Raw genomic sequence first — 13,677 nt, forward strand, 5'->3', positions numbered from 1 at the left:
GCATGCTGGAATGGCAAAGTACAGAGAACACCCAGAGTTCCAAAGTGGGCTTAGGTCGTCGAGAGCAGTGGTTCTCAACCTGTTGATCATGACCCCTTTGGGGCCAGATGATCTTTTCACATGGGTCGCATATCAGATATCCTGCATATCAGATATTCACATTACAATCCATAACAACAGCAAAACTACAGTTTTAGGAAGTAGCAACAAAAAGAATGTTATGGTTGGGGGTCACCACAGCATGAGGAGCTGTATTCAAGGGTTGGCTGTGTGAAGCTGTAGGAACATTGAGAAACGCTGACACAGGACAGAGATGTACTTTTTCCTCTTGGTATCAGGTAGGTGCTCTATGAGGCTACTCCCCTAAACTCTTTGAAACAGAATCACCTAAAGGCTATGCTTACAAATTCTGCATGCTCTGCCCCCCACAGATGTACCTGAAAGAAAGAGTGTCATTGTAGGAAAGAGAGAAGCTTCCAATAAGCCCCACGGGAGCGAGGGAGCTGCAAGTGCATAGCCCAAAGCCTTTCTAGATCAGGACGCCTGTGGATAGTGCATTAATGTTCACAGAGGCTTAGTCTCTGCCATCAGAAGGCATCCATCCTCCTCAGTCTTAACAGTATAAAACTGCCGTGGGTATTGGAAAAACCTCCCGCTGCATACAATCTGCCTTTTCCTCATTCATGATGCTAAGGGGAATGTGAAAAAGAGGGAGTGCAAAAAAGAAGTAGAGAGTTCAATGACATATTCATGTGACTCTTATGTTCCCTTCTTTAATGTGACAATTATGATGAAGTTTCTATAAAATTCACTGTGTTATTGTACCCCTGTTGAGGTACATGATTCAGCGACATTAAGTGCATTCACAGTTCTCTATAAGTAATGCTACAATCCTTATCCAGAAATTTCCTTCATCTCAAAAACAAACTCTGCCCTCATTAAACAATAATGCCCCACTCCAACACCCTAGCCCTTGCTAACCTTTACTCTACTCTCTGTATTACGTTCTGACTGTCGTAAGTGCCTGTGTAAGTAAAATCATGGTTGTCCTCTGCCCTGCTTGCTTCCCTTACTATGTTTTCACAGCTCCTCCGTGTGGCAGCGAGCACCAGAATGCTATTCCCTTTAACAACTGAATACCCTGTGGTCTTCCTCCCTCCCTCCCTCCCTCCCTCCCTCCCTCCCTCCCTTCCTTCCTTCCTTTTTTCCTTTCTTCCTTCCTTCCCCCTTCCTTCCTTCCTTTCTTCCTTCCTTCCCCCTTCCTTCCTTCTTTTCTTCCTTCCTTCCTTCCTTTTTCCTTTCTTCCTTCCTTCCCCCTTCCTTCCTTCCTTCCTTCCTTCCTTCCTTCCTTCCTTCCTCCCCTTCCTTCCTCCTTCCTTCCTCCCTCCCTCTCTTCCTTCCTTCCTTCCTTTTTTCCTTCCTTCCTTCCTTCCTTCCTTCCTCCCTCCCTCCCTTCCTTCCTTTTTTCCTTCCTTCCTTCCTTCCTTTTTTCCTTTCTTCCTTCCTTCTCCTTCCTTCCTTCCTTCCTTCCTTCCTTCCCCCTTCCTTCCTCCTTCCTTCCTTCCTTCCTTCCTTCCTTCCTTCCTTCCTTCTTTCCTTCTTCTATTTTTATTTTTTGGACAGGTCTTCTCTGCGTATCTCTGGCTGCCTGGAACTAGCTTTGTAGACAGGCTGGTCTCAGAGGCCCACCTGCCTCTGCCTCCTAGGTTTGAAGGTGTGCACTGCCATGCCCGGCCTGTGTGCATGTGTCTTCTCCCGTTAACCTGCTGTATCAGGACTGTTTCTGCCTAGAGTCTTGTGGCTAGCGCTGCTGCGAACGTCGACGGAGTGTCTGTTGGAGTCTCTGCTTTAACTCTTTGGCAAACACATCCAGAAGCATAATACTTGCTCGCGTAGATTCTAAATAAACAAATGAAACAGAGAGAAAGCATGCACGCACCTAAAGGTTTTTGTGTTTAGAGCTGCTCCTACTAGGCTGAGGAGGTCACTGAAGGAGGCTGAAAAGTGATCTTAACTTCCTTTAATTTTGTTGTGGTTGTTGTATTTATGCATATTCACACATGTGTGGAGGTCAGGGAACAAATTTGTGCATTTGGTCCTCCTTTTTTCCCCACCATAATGTGGATTTCAGGGGTTGAACTCAAATCACCAAGCTTGCTCAGTAAGTGTATTTACAACCGGATCCCAAATCTCTGAAAAATAGCTGCAGATTTACTGCCTTGTGGTGTTGGGAAATTCCATTTCGGTGAGCGCCGGTTATTTGGAACAGTCCCTGAACGAATGAAAACTGGAATCTAGGACGTGTAGTCTCCCCCGGGTTGCCAACAAAAAGGTTTTGAGTTTCTTCCTCTTCATAGCTACAGTATTCCCCCTTTAACTGATTGCTTACACTGCCCTCATGTGTCTGTATGTTTTCATTATGAACACTCCAAGAAAGTCTTACTATTAGAATCATGTAACAGGTGTTTGGTTTTTAAATGTCATTTAAAAAATGAACACAGCCTTCTTGCTGGATTTTATCCTAATCACATTTTAAAGAACAAAATTTTGACAGTGATCCAAATCCCACAGATTAATGAAAAGCCACACCCCTGTCTAATGTGCACAGGCACGTGTCTAGCCTGGGAGAAGCTGGCCCACACAAGCTGTACAGTTGAGCTCACCCTCAGATAACGCTTCTCTGAATGTGATCACTCTCTTTCTGCCACCAGGCAATGTCAGATGAGCTTTCCTGTTTGGGGGATTTACATAAATTGAACCCCTGCTCTGTCCATTCCATACTAGCTTCCCTACCTCTTGATGAGGAAAGTATTTTTACTTGCTTCCACCTTTGCTTCTTCCTGTTGGGTAAACATAAGGAATGGGATTGTGTGTGTGTGTGTGTGTGTGTGTGTGTGTGTGGTATTTGTTTTTGAGACAGCGTTTCTCTGTGTAGCTCTGGCTGTCCTGGAATTTGCTCTGTAGACCAGGCTGGCCTTAAACTCACAGAGATCCGCCCACCTCTGCCTCCCGAGTGCTGGGATTAAAGATGTGTGTCCACCACTGCAAGGCTGCTTCATTCTTCATTCTACATTTTTAAGATGTAGATGTCACTAGTTTTTCTACAGTCGGCTTTTCAAATTAGATGACCGCTACCTGCAAGAATTCCCTTGTCCAGCCAGCCAAGCATGGTGGTGTACTTTAACCCCAGCACTCAGGAGGCAGAGGCAGGTGGATCTCTCTGAATTCAAGGCCAGCCTGGTCTAAAAAGCTGCACAGAGAAACCCTAGCCGTGAAAGGGCTTGTCTGTCATACGTTCACATTTTGGCTAGTCCAGCAGGGTGAAATGTGATCTCCTGGTGGTTTGAGTTTGCATTTCTGCTGCTGCTGTGCACCTGGACAGAGGAACAGTCTCTGTCTGAAGTTACATCCTTTTTAAAGATTTTTTTTTTTAATTTTATGTGTATGGGTGTTTTGACTGGGTGTCTGTGCACCACATGCGTGCAGTGCTGGAGGAAGCCAGAAGAGCACAGAGCCCCTGGAACTGGAGTTACGGGCACTGGAACCCACCTGCTCCTCTGTAAGAACAGCAAGTGAAGAGCACTTCAGTATCTCTGAATACATACAGTATTCTCTGAGCACATACAATATCTCTGGATACCCTCTAGCAAAGAGTTTCTCTAGAGGCTAACCACCAAGAAGGAGGTCGTTAGGACTGGGAATGACCACCGAATAACCCTAATCAAAAGTGTGTCTACCGGCCTGCTTTCTCACCAGAGTACAGAGGGGTCAAGTCCAACAGCTGCTATTGTCGGGATCTAATTTTTGCCAATAGAATACATTCGACTCGTTTATTTTATTATTATTTTTTGTGGTTTTTGTTTGTTTGTTTTGTTTTTTTGTTTCTCTGTGTAGCCTTGGCTGTCCTGGACTCGTTTTGTACACCAGACTGGCCTCGAACTCACAGCGATCTGCCTGCCTTTGCCTCCCCGAGTGGGGTGAAAGGTGTGCGCCACCATGCCCCTGGGTTTGATTCTCTTGAATTTTGTGTGACATAAGAGCCCAGAAGCCGGCAGAACTGGACAGGGTGGTATGTCTCCGAGGACTCTTCAAGAAATCACAACGTCGACCAACACAGACCTTTCTCTTTGTTCATATGGCGAGGGTCAGGGGTCCAAGTTTATTCGGAAAGCTAAAGAGACACCGTTTGTCCCCATTGGAATGGTAGGATTTGCAGCAATTATTGCGTTTGAGTTATACAAACTGAAGAGCAGGGGAAGTACGAAGAAGTCCATTCACTTGATCCACGTGCGCCTGGCTGCCCTGGGCTTTGTTGTGGGGACCATGACTCTCCGTATGGCCTATTCCATGTATCAAAAATTCTGGGCCAAGAGCAGGCCTTAGAAGAAGAGCTGCTGCTGCCTTGGTCGGGGTAGACGTCTCATATTGAGGTTCCATGCTTGTGTCTATAATAAATAATGTGTGGGTTAAGGGGGGGAAAAAGCCAAATTCGTTCACTTCCCCGCAACGGAGGGTTTCACCACCATCTACATCCGCTGGCTTTGCAGTACAAGTCTACCTTAGGAGTTCCTATAAACCAGTCCTATGCCCATTTATCATCAATGTCACTAACTCGCTCATATTTTTAGATGTCACCTGAACGCTCTGAAGCTTTCCGTGTTCGCTACACATTTTCATCCTTATGTATGAAAACATCCCGTTAAGCTTACTCGGGCCGTGTATACACAAGAAAACAACCGACTCAGGACCAACTTTTCTAGAAGCGGCTCGCAGGCCACTACGCATGCGCGCGTCCCGCCCCCACCTCGGGGCAACACGCAGGCGCTTCCGGTCTGCAGCCGCAAGGGAAGTGCGCCTGCGCGGAGCGACGCCCCGCCCTGCCCCTCGCACGCTATAAAAGCTCGTGCCTTTTCCTCGCGAGAGACTGCTAGCTGATGCTCGCTGCAGGGGTCGGAGGTCAGGGCGAGCGTCTGCCGGGCCGAAGGAGGAAGATGGCGGTGGAGTCGCGCGTTACCCAGGAGGAAATCAAGAAGGAGCCGGAGAAGCCGATCGACCGCGAGAAGGTGCGGGCCGCGGGCCGCTGCGGGGCGGAGGCGGCGGGCGGGGAAGAGGCGGGCGCGGCCTGCGGGCGGGAGGGCGGGAAGGCCAGTGGCGCGGCCGGGGCTGACTCCCCGCCTCTCCGCAGACCTGCCCGCTCCTGCTGCGGGTCTTCACCACCAACAACGGCCGCCACCACCGCATGGACGAGTTCTCCCGCGGGAACGTGCCCTCGAGCGAGCTGCAGATCTACACCTGGTGAGCCTCGCGGGACCGGGCCTTGCGCCCTCAGGGACAGGGCTTTGCCCGCCTTGAAACGCCCTTAGGAGCGGCGAGGAAACGTTAGGTTAGAGTGAACCGAGCGCCGTTGCCCTCACCGTGTGGCTGCCTGGCACAAAAACTCACGTAGAGAGTTTAAAACGAGGTGGTAAGATGGTAGGGAATCGGGAGCTGGCAGTTGCGTAGACGTGTTCTCAGAGCATTGGCAGAATGAAGCCTAAGGTTGTATCGTGGCACCGAAAATTGAAAAGCGCCACCAAACCCGAGTTCTGTCTGCTCTAGCAGCGGTGTAAACGCGCCTGGTGTTTGTTCAGTGAAGAAGGCTGTCCCAAGTGTTTTATTTCTGCACACCTGCCCTGCTGTCCACTCAGCGAGGACCACACAAGCCTCTCCTTCGTGTTGGTTAACACTGGCTTTTGAAAAACGGTGAAGGCCAATTTTAATATATTTCTGTTGTGGTAAGATATAATGCAAATTTTGCCACTTTAACTTTTGGAGGTTGTGCAACATCTACTTTTTCGGTTTTTCTTTTTTAAATAACAGTTTTATGAGCATTGGTGTGAGAGTCTCCGATCCCTTGGAACTGGAGTTATAGACAGCTTGTGAGCTGTCATGTGGGTGCTGGGAATCGAACCTTTCTCCACTGGAAGAGCAGACACTGCGCTTAACCACTGAGCCATCTCTCCAGTCCTTTTCGGTTTTGGGGGACAGGGTTTCCCCCGTATAACAGAGGTCTGGATATCCCAGACTCGATTTGTAGACCAGGCTGCCCTCAAACTCACAGAGATCCACCTGCCTCTGCCTCCCCAGTGCTGGGATTACAGGCATGTTCCACCTCACCTGGCAAAACTAACCTTTTCACACTTGACCATTAGGAGCTCTGCACCTGGTAAGCACACAGTAATTTCTTACTGCAGGCGGATCTCTGAGTTCGAAGCCAGCCTGCTGTAAAAGGTGAGGTCCAAACAAAAAAGAAACCTACCCAAAACAAAAGATAGTGATTGAACTTTTAGGGGAGAACTATTCAATAGTGGATTAATGTAAGCCATTTTTCAAATATTAAAATTCCATTTTCCCAACAAATAAGAGTTCCAGTTTGCAGGCTTTCCTTATGTAAAGTTTTGCCATTCTATACAGTGAGCTCAGCTTTTTATACAGGGTTATCTGTCTGTCTCTGTAGAGATTGCTCCAGAACCACGGGGAGATCAAAATCTTGGAATGCTCCAGTTTCTTATTTTAAAAATGACGTAGTGTTTACTCAGAACCTTTGCACATCCTTTATGATGTGCTCTTAGGACTTTTGGCTGATAAATTAAGGCCCAGCCAAAGTGTAAAAGCTTGTTTAATTAAAAAAAAAAAAATTGCCTCAAAAACATAAGAAAATCAGAGTTATTTCACCTCAGAGTTTATGCCATCATTGAAGTTCACTGGGGACAGAATCTAAATTTTCAGACTTAATTTCAGACTAGAATATCAGTTTTGCTGAAGTAAAATCCAGCTGCAAAATTACATAACAGTGTCCTTTTATCTGAAGTTTTACAACTCATTTGACTACACACGGAACTCCAGTTCTGAGAAAATAAGATTTTACTTGAAATGTACATAGCATGAAGTAAATATGTTTATGTCATAGTTTTAGTGTGATAGCTTTCAGTGTTAATTATTTTTATGTATATGGGTGTTTTGCCTGCATGTATATGTGTGCACTACATGAATGGTGCCCACTGAGGTCTGGAGTGGGTATCGGATCCCTGGGACTAGAGTTTTGAACCACCATGTAGGTGCTGGGAATTGAACCCAGGTCCTCTGCAAGAGCAACAAGTGCTCTTAGGTGCTGAGCCAGCTCTCTAGCACCTCTCCACTCACTGTATTTTTTTAAAAAGCTTTTTAGGAGAGCTGTAGAGAGCTGAGTGCTAAATAGTGCTCACAGGCTCCAAAAATTCAGTTCTTGGCATTTACCCATGTTTGGGAGCTCAACAGCCTGTAACTCCAGCTATATGGTGAGCCAACAGACTTGTCTGGCCTCCATAGATAGACATGGTGCACACAATATATATGCAAGTAGAACACTCATAAACTTTTTTTCCTCCAAAAACCCTCTTTAATGTTGTATTGTGTACATATGCAGAGATTCCCACAGTTATGTTAATAGCACTGATTTTTTATTTTTTTTATTTTATTTTTTGGATTGGTAAGAATTGGTCTATAATTCGTTGCATTCAAGGAAAGTATTGGGTTTGCAGACTTCCTGCATGGCTGCATAAAATGGTTTTTGGTCTGGAACATGCCCATGGCAAAAGAGAGACCACCTTCTAACCTGTTTCTAGAAATACCTTCCTTGTTGTGGGCTTGTGTACTTCTTTGTTCTGCTTCAGTGTGTCCCCACTGCTCTCATTGCTGGGGAGTCAGGCCTGTAGTGAGGGAGGGTGCCAGCTGACTCTCGGAGGTTGTCTGACTTGTATCTTGGTGAGCAAAGTATTTGTGCTAATACAAGTAAGTAATGTCCTTGGTGACTCTGATAGGGAGGGTCACAGGTGGGACGTGTCAGGCATTGGCATGCTGTGCTGTGCATGCAGTGAGACCCTCCCCAAGAAGTGATGACAGGTGGCACTCCACAGTAGTTTATACATTGGACCTGAGGGAGTAGCTCAGTGATAGTTTGCTTGTCTATATGCATGAAGACCTGGTCAGAAAACCACAAAAACAAAACCTCAACGTAGCTAAATATGGAGGAAAATAAAATTTTATCTGTTTAAGAGCAGGAAATAACAAGAATGTTTAATGAGATGATGAGGGGAGGACTTGGAAAAGTTTAATTAGGGTGATTACTTGGACAGCTAAATGGGTGGTTTTTTTTTTTTTGTTTTAAAATCTTTTGTATTGGACTAGCAGAAGAAAGGCATGTTCTGGAAGACTGAGTTCTATTGCAGGAATATCGAGAAATATTTGGAATAGAAAATGGAGGACAATGTCATCCTGTGTATTTTTCATTTCCTGTACTTAAGTATAGTGGTGTGGAGATTTGTAAAGTTCACAGTGAAATGCAGAGGGCTCTTGGTTCTCTCCTCGATTCTATTACATCATTGTTCTTACTCTGAAGTGTCTGTCTAGGGTTCTGCCATTTTTTCAGCACTTAACACAAAATGCTGCTGTAAGTTTAGATTTTGCATTTCACCTCTCTCCTTGTCATGGTCAAAACAATATAAATGTAAACTAGGTTGTTAAATATTGCTAAGATGTTCACATTTTGTGCTGTGTTAGCACAAGGGACTATTTAATTCTGAGTTTAGATAAGTATTTTTAAGTTAATAATGGTTTATGTTGTAAAATGTGCCTGTAGTTTGTCTTAAAATTTCATGCCCATGGCTTTAAGATTCATTATTTTAAAATAATTTTTTTCATTATTTTATGTTGTTTGCACTGTGCAAGTGCAGCAGCTCTTGTAGAGGTCAGAGGACAAGTTTTGGAGTATTTCCACATTATTTTGAGAGTTCTGGGGATTGGACTCAGGACAGCAGGTGTGTGGCAAGTGTCTTTACATACTGAGCCATCTCACTGGCAAGCTTTTATTACAGTCTTATTTTGTGTGTGTATATGTGGCATTTGGGAGTGTCATGGTACATGTGTGGGTTCCAAGGATAAAACTGAGGTCATCAGGCTGGCAGCAAGCACTTTTACCTGCGAAGCCATCATGCCTGCCTCTGTCATTAAGATTCTATGAGAGAACAAGAACTTGCATATCCTTATGAAGATGCTGTCCTCACACATTGATTTTAGGATGTGTTCCGAGTTTAGATGCTGTAATGTATGGGAGATTGTGTATCTTAGAGATTAGACACTTATTTTGGATAGCTGAATAATTCGGACTGATTACTTGCAGATAAAAGAGATCAGTGAGCCAGATGATGTTAGTATGGAGCCTCAGAAGAGGGTATGTGGGAATCTCCTTAAGCCCTTGTAGCAGGATTCTTTAAGTTATTGATGTTTTTAGCATTGAGGCCAACACAGGACATATTCAGAAGCAAATAGGTTTGTTTTGTTTTGTTCCTTATTAGTTGTGTGTGTGTGTGTGTGCACATTCCATGAAATGCTTGTGGATGTCAAAAGACGTGGGTTTGGACTCTCCTTTTTGACTTTCATTTGGGTTGACACAGGTTGCCAGGATTGTGTAGCAAATTGTCTTTTTCTTACCAGGCTTTTTTGCCAGCCCACAAATCATATAGTGAGACCCTGGAAATACTCAAGGATGTACAATTGCTGTTTTTTAATGTCCTTGTTATAATGATGTTTATTGATCATTATCTTTTCAAAAAATCCAGGATGGATGCAACCTTGAAGGAACTGACCAGCTTAGTAAAGGAAGTCTACCCAGAAGCCAGAAAGAAAGGCACACACTTCAATTTTGCAATTGTTTTTATGGATCTTAAAAGGCCTGGATATCGGTAGGTGACTTGTTACTTTAATTCCTGTAATCAATGGATTTTGCAGTCGCCTCCCCCCCCTTCTTCCCTCTTTCTCTCTTTGACAAGATGCAGCTGTCAGTCTGTCTCAGGCTTCAGTGTTGGAATTACAGGCATGTCTGGCTTTAGGATAATCTCTTCAGTGGCAGTGGTGTTGTCTACAGGCGTATATTCAGATCTCAGCCTAGTTTGAATATAGTGCTTAAATTCTGGACTTTTGTCATGTGGAGATCATTTCATGTTCACTGTAGTCTGTACTGTTCTGTACTGATGCATTTCGAGTCCATTAACAGTTGCTTTGCTTTTCCTGCAGAGTTAAGGAGATTGGCAGCACCATGTCTGGCAGGAAGGGCACCGATGACTCCATGACCCTGCAGTCACAGAAGTTCCAAATAGGAGATTATCTGGACATAGCCATCACTCCTCCAAATCGGGCACCGCCTTCGTCAGGGCGCATGAGACCGTACTGAATTCTATTGACTCTCTTGAAGTTATTTTTCAGCCAGTTTGTAAAATAAACTTACTTAATCTTTCCTCCCCTGGACTTTGCCATTAAGCCTTTAAATTTTCAACGAATTGTAACACATTTATTTAGGAATTAGAGTTGGATGTGCTTTGGTATATTACAGAAAGTCCGTATGTTTTAAGCCCTTCTGTAAAATACGAAGAAAAGTGCTCTTAGCATTCTGTATAAACTGTTTTGTGAAATACATGTGTGCAATCAGTCCAGGTGTGAACATTAATGCAGCATGAGTCTCACCTTCTTTAGTGTTTTTCCTAAGCAGTAGAGAGAGCATTTTAAGCCCTAAAGAGGCAGAAGAAGCAAGCCATGGAGTTGTATAAAACAATGAATTATAAGCCTGGTGTGGTGGTGTGTGCCTTTAATCCCAGCACTTGGAGGCAGAGGCAGTTGGATCTCTTTGAGTTCGAAGTCAGCCTGGTCTACAAACCGAGTCCAGGACAGCTAAGGCTACACAGAGAAACCCTGTCTTGACAAAACCAAACAACCCCCCCCCCCACACACACACACACATACACCACACCACCACCACACATAGACAAACTAAGTAGTTCTGGACTTGTCCTCTCTGTTCCTAGCTTATGTGGGACAGCTTAGCTGAACCAGATACTGTGGAGAGCACACTGCTAAGTTCTCAAAACCTGCACAAGTGAGGTGCAGCGACTGATTGCACTGGCAAGGAAGGCTGCGGATGCTCAGCTCACAGCAGGCATTACTGACCCTGCTCTGTTGAAGTCCTGCACGGTACAAACCAGACTAAAAATACATGGCGACAGACTCCACCCGAAGGCAACAAGTACTCTCTAGCCCCTGTTTTTGAGAGTCTTCGCTATGTAGGCTAGGCTGGCCTAAGATTCAGAGATCTGACTTGCCTTCTGCTTTCTATTCTGGGATTAGAGATATATGGGACCAAACCTAGACCAAAGAACGTTTTTAGTATTAAACACTTAAAAACTCTTAATAAACAAAAATCCTTAGCCTGAGAATGTTACATAGTCATTACCCTGGGAAAGTGCTGTGGTGATAATGCATAGCCTTTTTTTCCAAGACGGTTTCTGTGTAGCCCCAGCTGTCCAGAACTCTGTAGACCAGGCTGGCCTCAAATTTAGAGATCTGCCTGCCTCTGCCTTCTGAGTGCTGGGATTAAAGGAGTGCACCACCCCTGCCCATCATACATAGCCTTTAAATTGTGGTAGTCAGTGAAATGGAGAACTTGGTGCAGAGTGAGTTCTCAGCATCAGTTGTTTCCAAAGATTGCCAGCCCCTCTAATCTGCACCATAGGTTGTTCAGATGTCCTAACCCTATTCAGATGCTTTAGCCATATCCAAGGAAACTTCATATACGGTAACTTAAGACAGGGTCACTATGCAGTCCTTGAACTCCTGACCATCCTGCTATTGGCCTTATAGGTCTGGTTGTACCCAACTAAAACAATTAAATGTGGATGAGATGAACTTTCAGAGAAATTTTCTGAATTTGAGGAAATTACTGTTACAGTAATCAAACTGGCAGAAAACTTGCAGTGTTCCTAATTCATCTCAAAGTTTACAGCAGTGACTACAGTGCCAAGGACTTAATACAAAGACAGATCCTCAAGAACTTTTACAGTAAGGATGAAAAGCATGTGCAGCTGCTTGTGACAAGTGTCATGAAAAATAATTGCTGAACCTACACAGTACAGATCTGGAGATGGTGTGAGCTGAACCTACACAGTACAGATCTGGAGATGGTGTGAGCTTGTCCAAAAATGTGAGGTGAGATCTCTACTCCAGATAAAGGGCTCAGTAAACAAGAGGGACTCAGTGCCCACAACTTTGTGTGGTGCTAGGAATCCAATGTAGGGCTGGTACATTAGGCAAATACTACTACTGAGCTACACACTGTAGGCTTCTCGCCCAACTTCTGTACTGTTGGCTAGAGTTGACAGGAGATAGAGATGTCAGATTAACCCAAGTGAGAACTTAGTGGAGAACACCCCAGATTAGAGACCATCAGAACTGTGCAGAACAGTCGTAGTGTAAAATAAAACATGGAGAAAAAATCATCAATGCCTCAATTTCCTCATCTGAAGTACCAGTTACCTATCTCAAATGTAAGAATTATAGCAGCTAAAAAAGTATCTAGAATCATAGCTGACAGTAAAATCTCAGTAACTGGCAATAGTTCAGTAAACATGAGACCAGGGCAGAGACCACAGAAAGGACCCCTGCTCTCACCAGTAACTCATGTGGGAGATGAACATGAATTTGTAACTTGGATATACAGTTCTACTTGTTCTACAGACAAAGAACACCTGAGCCGATCTGGGACCTGGAACCCATCCTCCAAGTCTTCGTTGTTTGCAGTAATGAAACAACTACCTTAAAGCACAGGGGCTTCTGGTTATATGGAAAGTCCAAGCTCACACTGGAGGTGGCTTAGTCTTGCTGGGCCCAAGTGGGCTGTGTCCAGGGAGACTCGCACTGCCTGGCTCCAGGTGTGCCTCTGCACATTCACAAAAGTAAAGGTCCACGCTTCCCAGAGGCTCTGGCACTGTTGCCGTGGTCAGAGACTGCAGTGCTGCATGGGTGAGCCTAGAACTGGGCTCTGAGTTCTTGTGTGTGGAGAAGGAGGCAAACAAGTTGGGTATCAGTTGTTTAAGGATAGGAGAGAATGAAGCAGAACCGGCAGGCAGAGCAGCCAGTGTGTAACACCCAAGCTGAAGACTGGTATGGCTAAGGCATATATTGCAGGAGAGCAGTCACCGAGGCCTCAGTCAGGATCATGGATCTCATTTAAAGAACGATGGGAAAACATCCTGGAAAGCTTCACAGCACATGAAGCTCAAACTAGAAGCATGGCCATTCTAAGTGACAAGCTAGGATCGAGAGCTGAAGGTGAAGCCCAGGGAAACAGGAATTTTGTACAACCTGAGGGGCCAAGTAAAAACAAGTAGCTTAAGTCCAAGTCAGCCAATAACCTTGAAAAAACCTGCTGTTTCCTCCTCTAGACAATGCTTCATCCATTTATTTCCTTTTAACAAGCAAGGTTTTTCTATTCCTACCCTTGTTCTAAACTTCAGGCACTATAGATGGGCAGATAGTTAGCTATTCTAACCCAGTATTTGCCTGGCCTATTTCCCAGTCACATGGCCATCTTAATTACGTGCCATCTTAGTTTTACTCTAGCTGCTCCTTCTCTGTGTCCTGTTGGGACAACTCTCCTCTGGTTCCCACCTAAGATGGCCCTCACTGGGATCAGAAGTCCAGCCTTATGCTCTCCTGTCCAGCTATTGGCTGTTTAGCTCTTTAGTTGACCTATCAATAGGTGATGGAGAACAAATGTTTATAAAACATTGATAGGTGGTGCTTCAGAAATATGCCAAAGTCAGACTGTAACCA

The 13,677-nt window shown here is 44.8% G+C and overlaps 2 protein-coding genes across 2 annotated transcripts; both read left to right on the forward strand.

Moving 5' to 3' along the window:
- The first annotated feature begins 4,071 nt into the window (after positions 1 to 4,071).
- Positions 4,072 to 4,383, forward strand: LOC129684430 (HIG1 domain family member 1A, mitochondrial-like). Its single transcript, XM_055617589.1, has one exon. It carries the CDS (start codon positions 4,072 to 4,074, stop codon positions 4,381 to 4,383), a length of 312 nt encoding a protein of 103 aa, XP_055473564.1.
- A 528-nt stretch (positions 4,384 to 4,911) lies between these two features.
- Positions 4,912 to 10,519, forward strand: Sap18 (Sin3A associated protein 18). The gene is made up of 4 exons (XM_055617038.1): positions 4,912 to 5,063; positions 5,186 to 5,295; positions 9,636 to 9,758; positions 10,090 to 10,519. Exons 1-4 carry the CDS (start codon positions 4,935 to 4,937, stop codon positions 10,244 to 10,246), a joined length of 519 nt encoding a protein of 172 aa, XP_055473013.1. The 5' UTR covers positions 4,912 to 4,934; the 3' UTR covers positions 10,247 to 10,519.
- Positions 10,520 to 13,677: the final 3,158 nt, after the last annotated feature.

Source organism: Psammomys obesus, unplaced genomic scaffold (genome assembly GCF_907164565.1).
Source record: "Psammomys obesus unplaced genomic scaffold, mPsaObe1.curated_primary_1811, whole genome shotgun sequence".
NCBI classification, from domain to species: domain Eukaryota; kingdom Metazoa; phylum Chordata; class Mammalia; order Rodentia; family Muridae; genus Psammomys; species Psammomys obesus.

Bases quoted from the DNA above. Each gene is read 5' to 3' on its own strand.
- LOC129684430 (XM_055617589.1), top strand. From the start codon at position 4,072: ATGTCTCCGAGGACTCTTCAAGAAATCACAACGTCGACCAACACAGAC.
- Sap18 (XM_055617038.1), top strand. From the start codon at position 4,935: ATGCTCGCTGCAGGGGTCGGAGGTCAGGGCGAGCGTCTGCCGGGCCGA. The intron at 5,064-5,185 runs GTGCGGGCCGCG...GCCTCTCCGCAG, and splicing joins AGCCGATCGACCGCGAGAAG to ACCTGCCCGCTCCTGCTGCG. The intron at 9,759-10,089 runs GTAGGTGACTTG...CTTTTCCTGCAG, and splicing joins CTTAAAAGGCCTGGATATCG to AGTTAAGGAGATTGGCAGCA.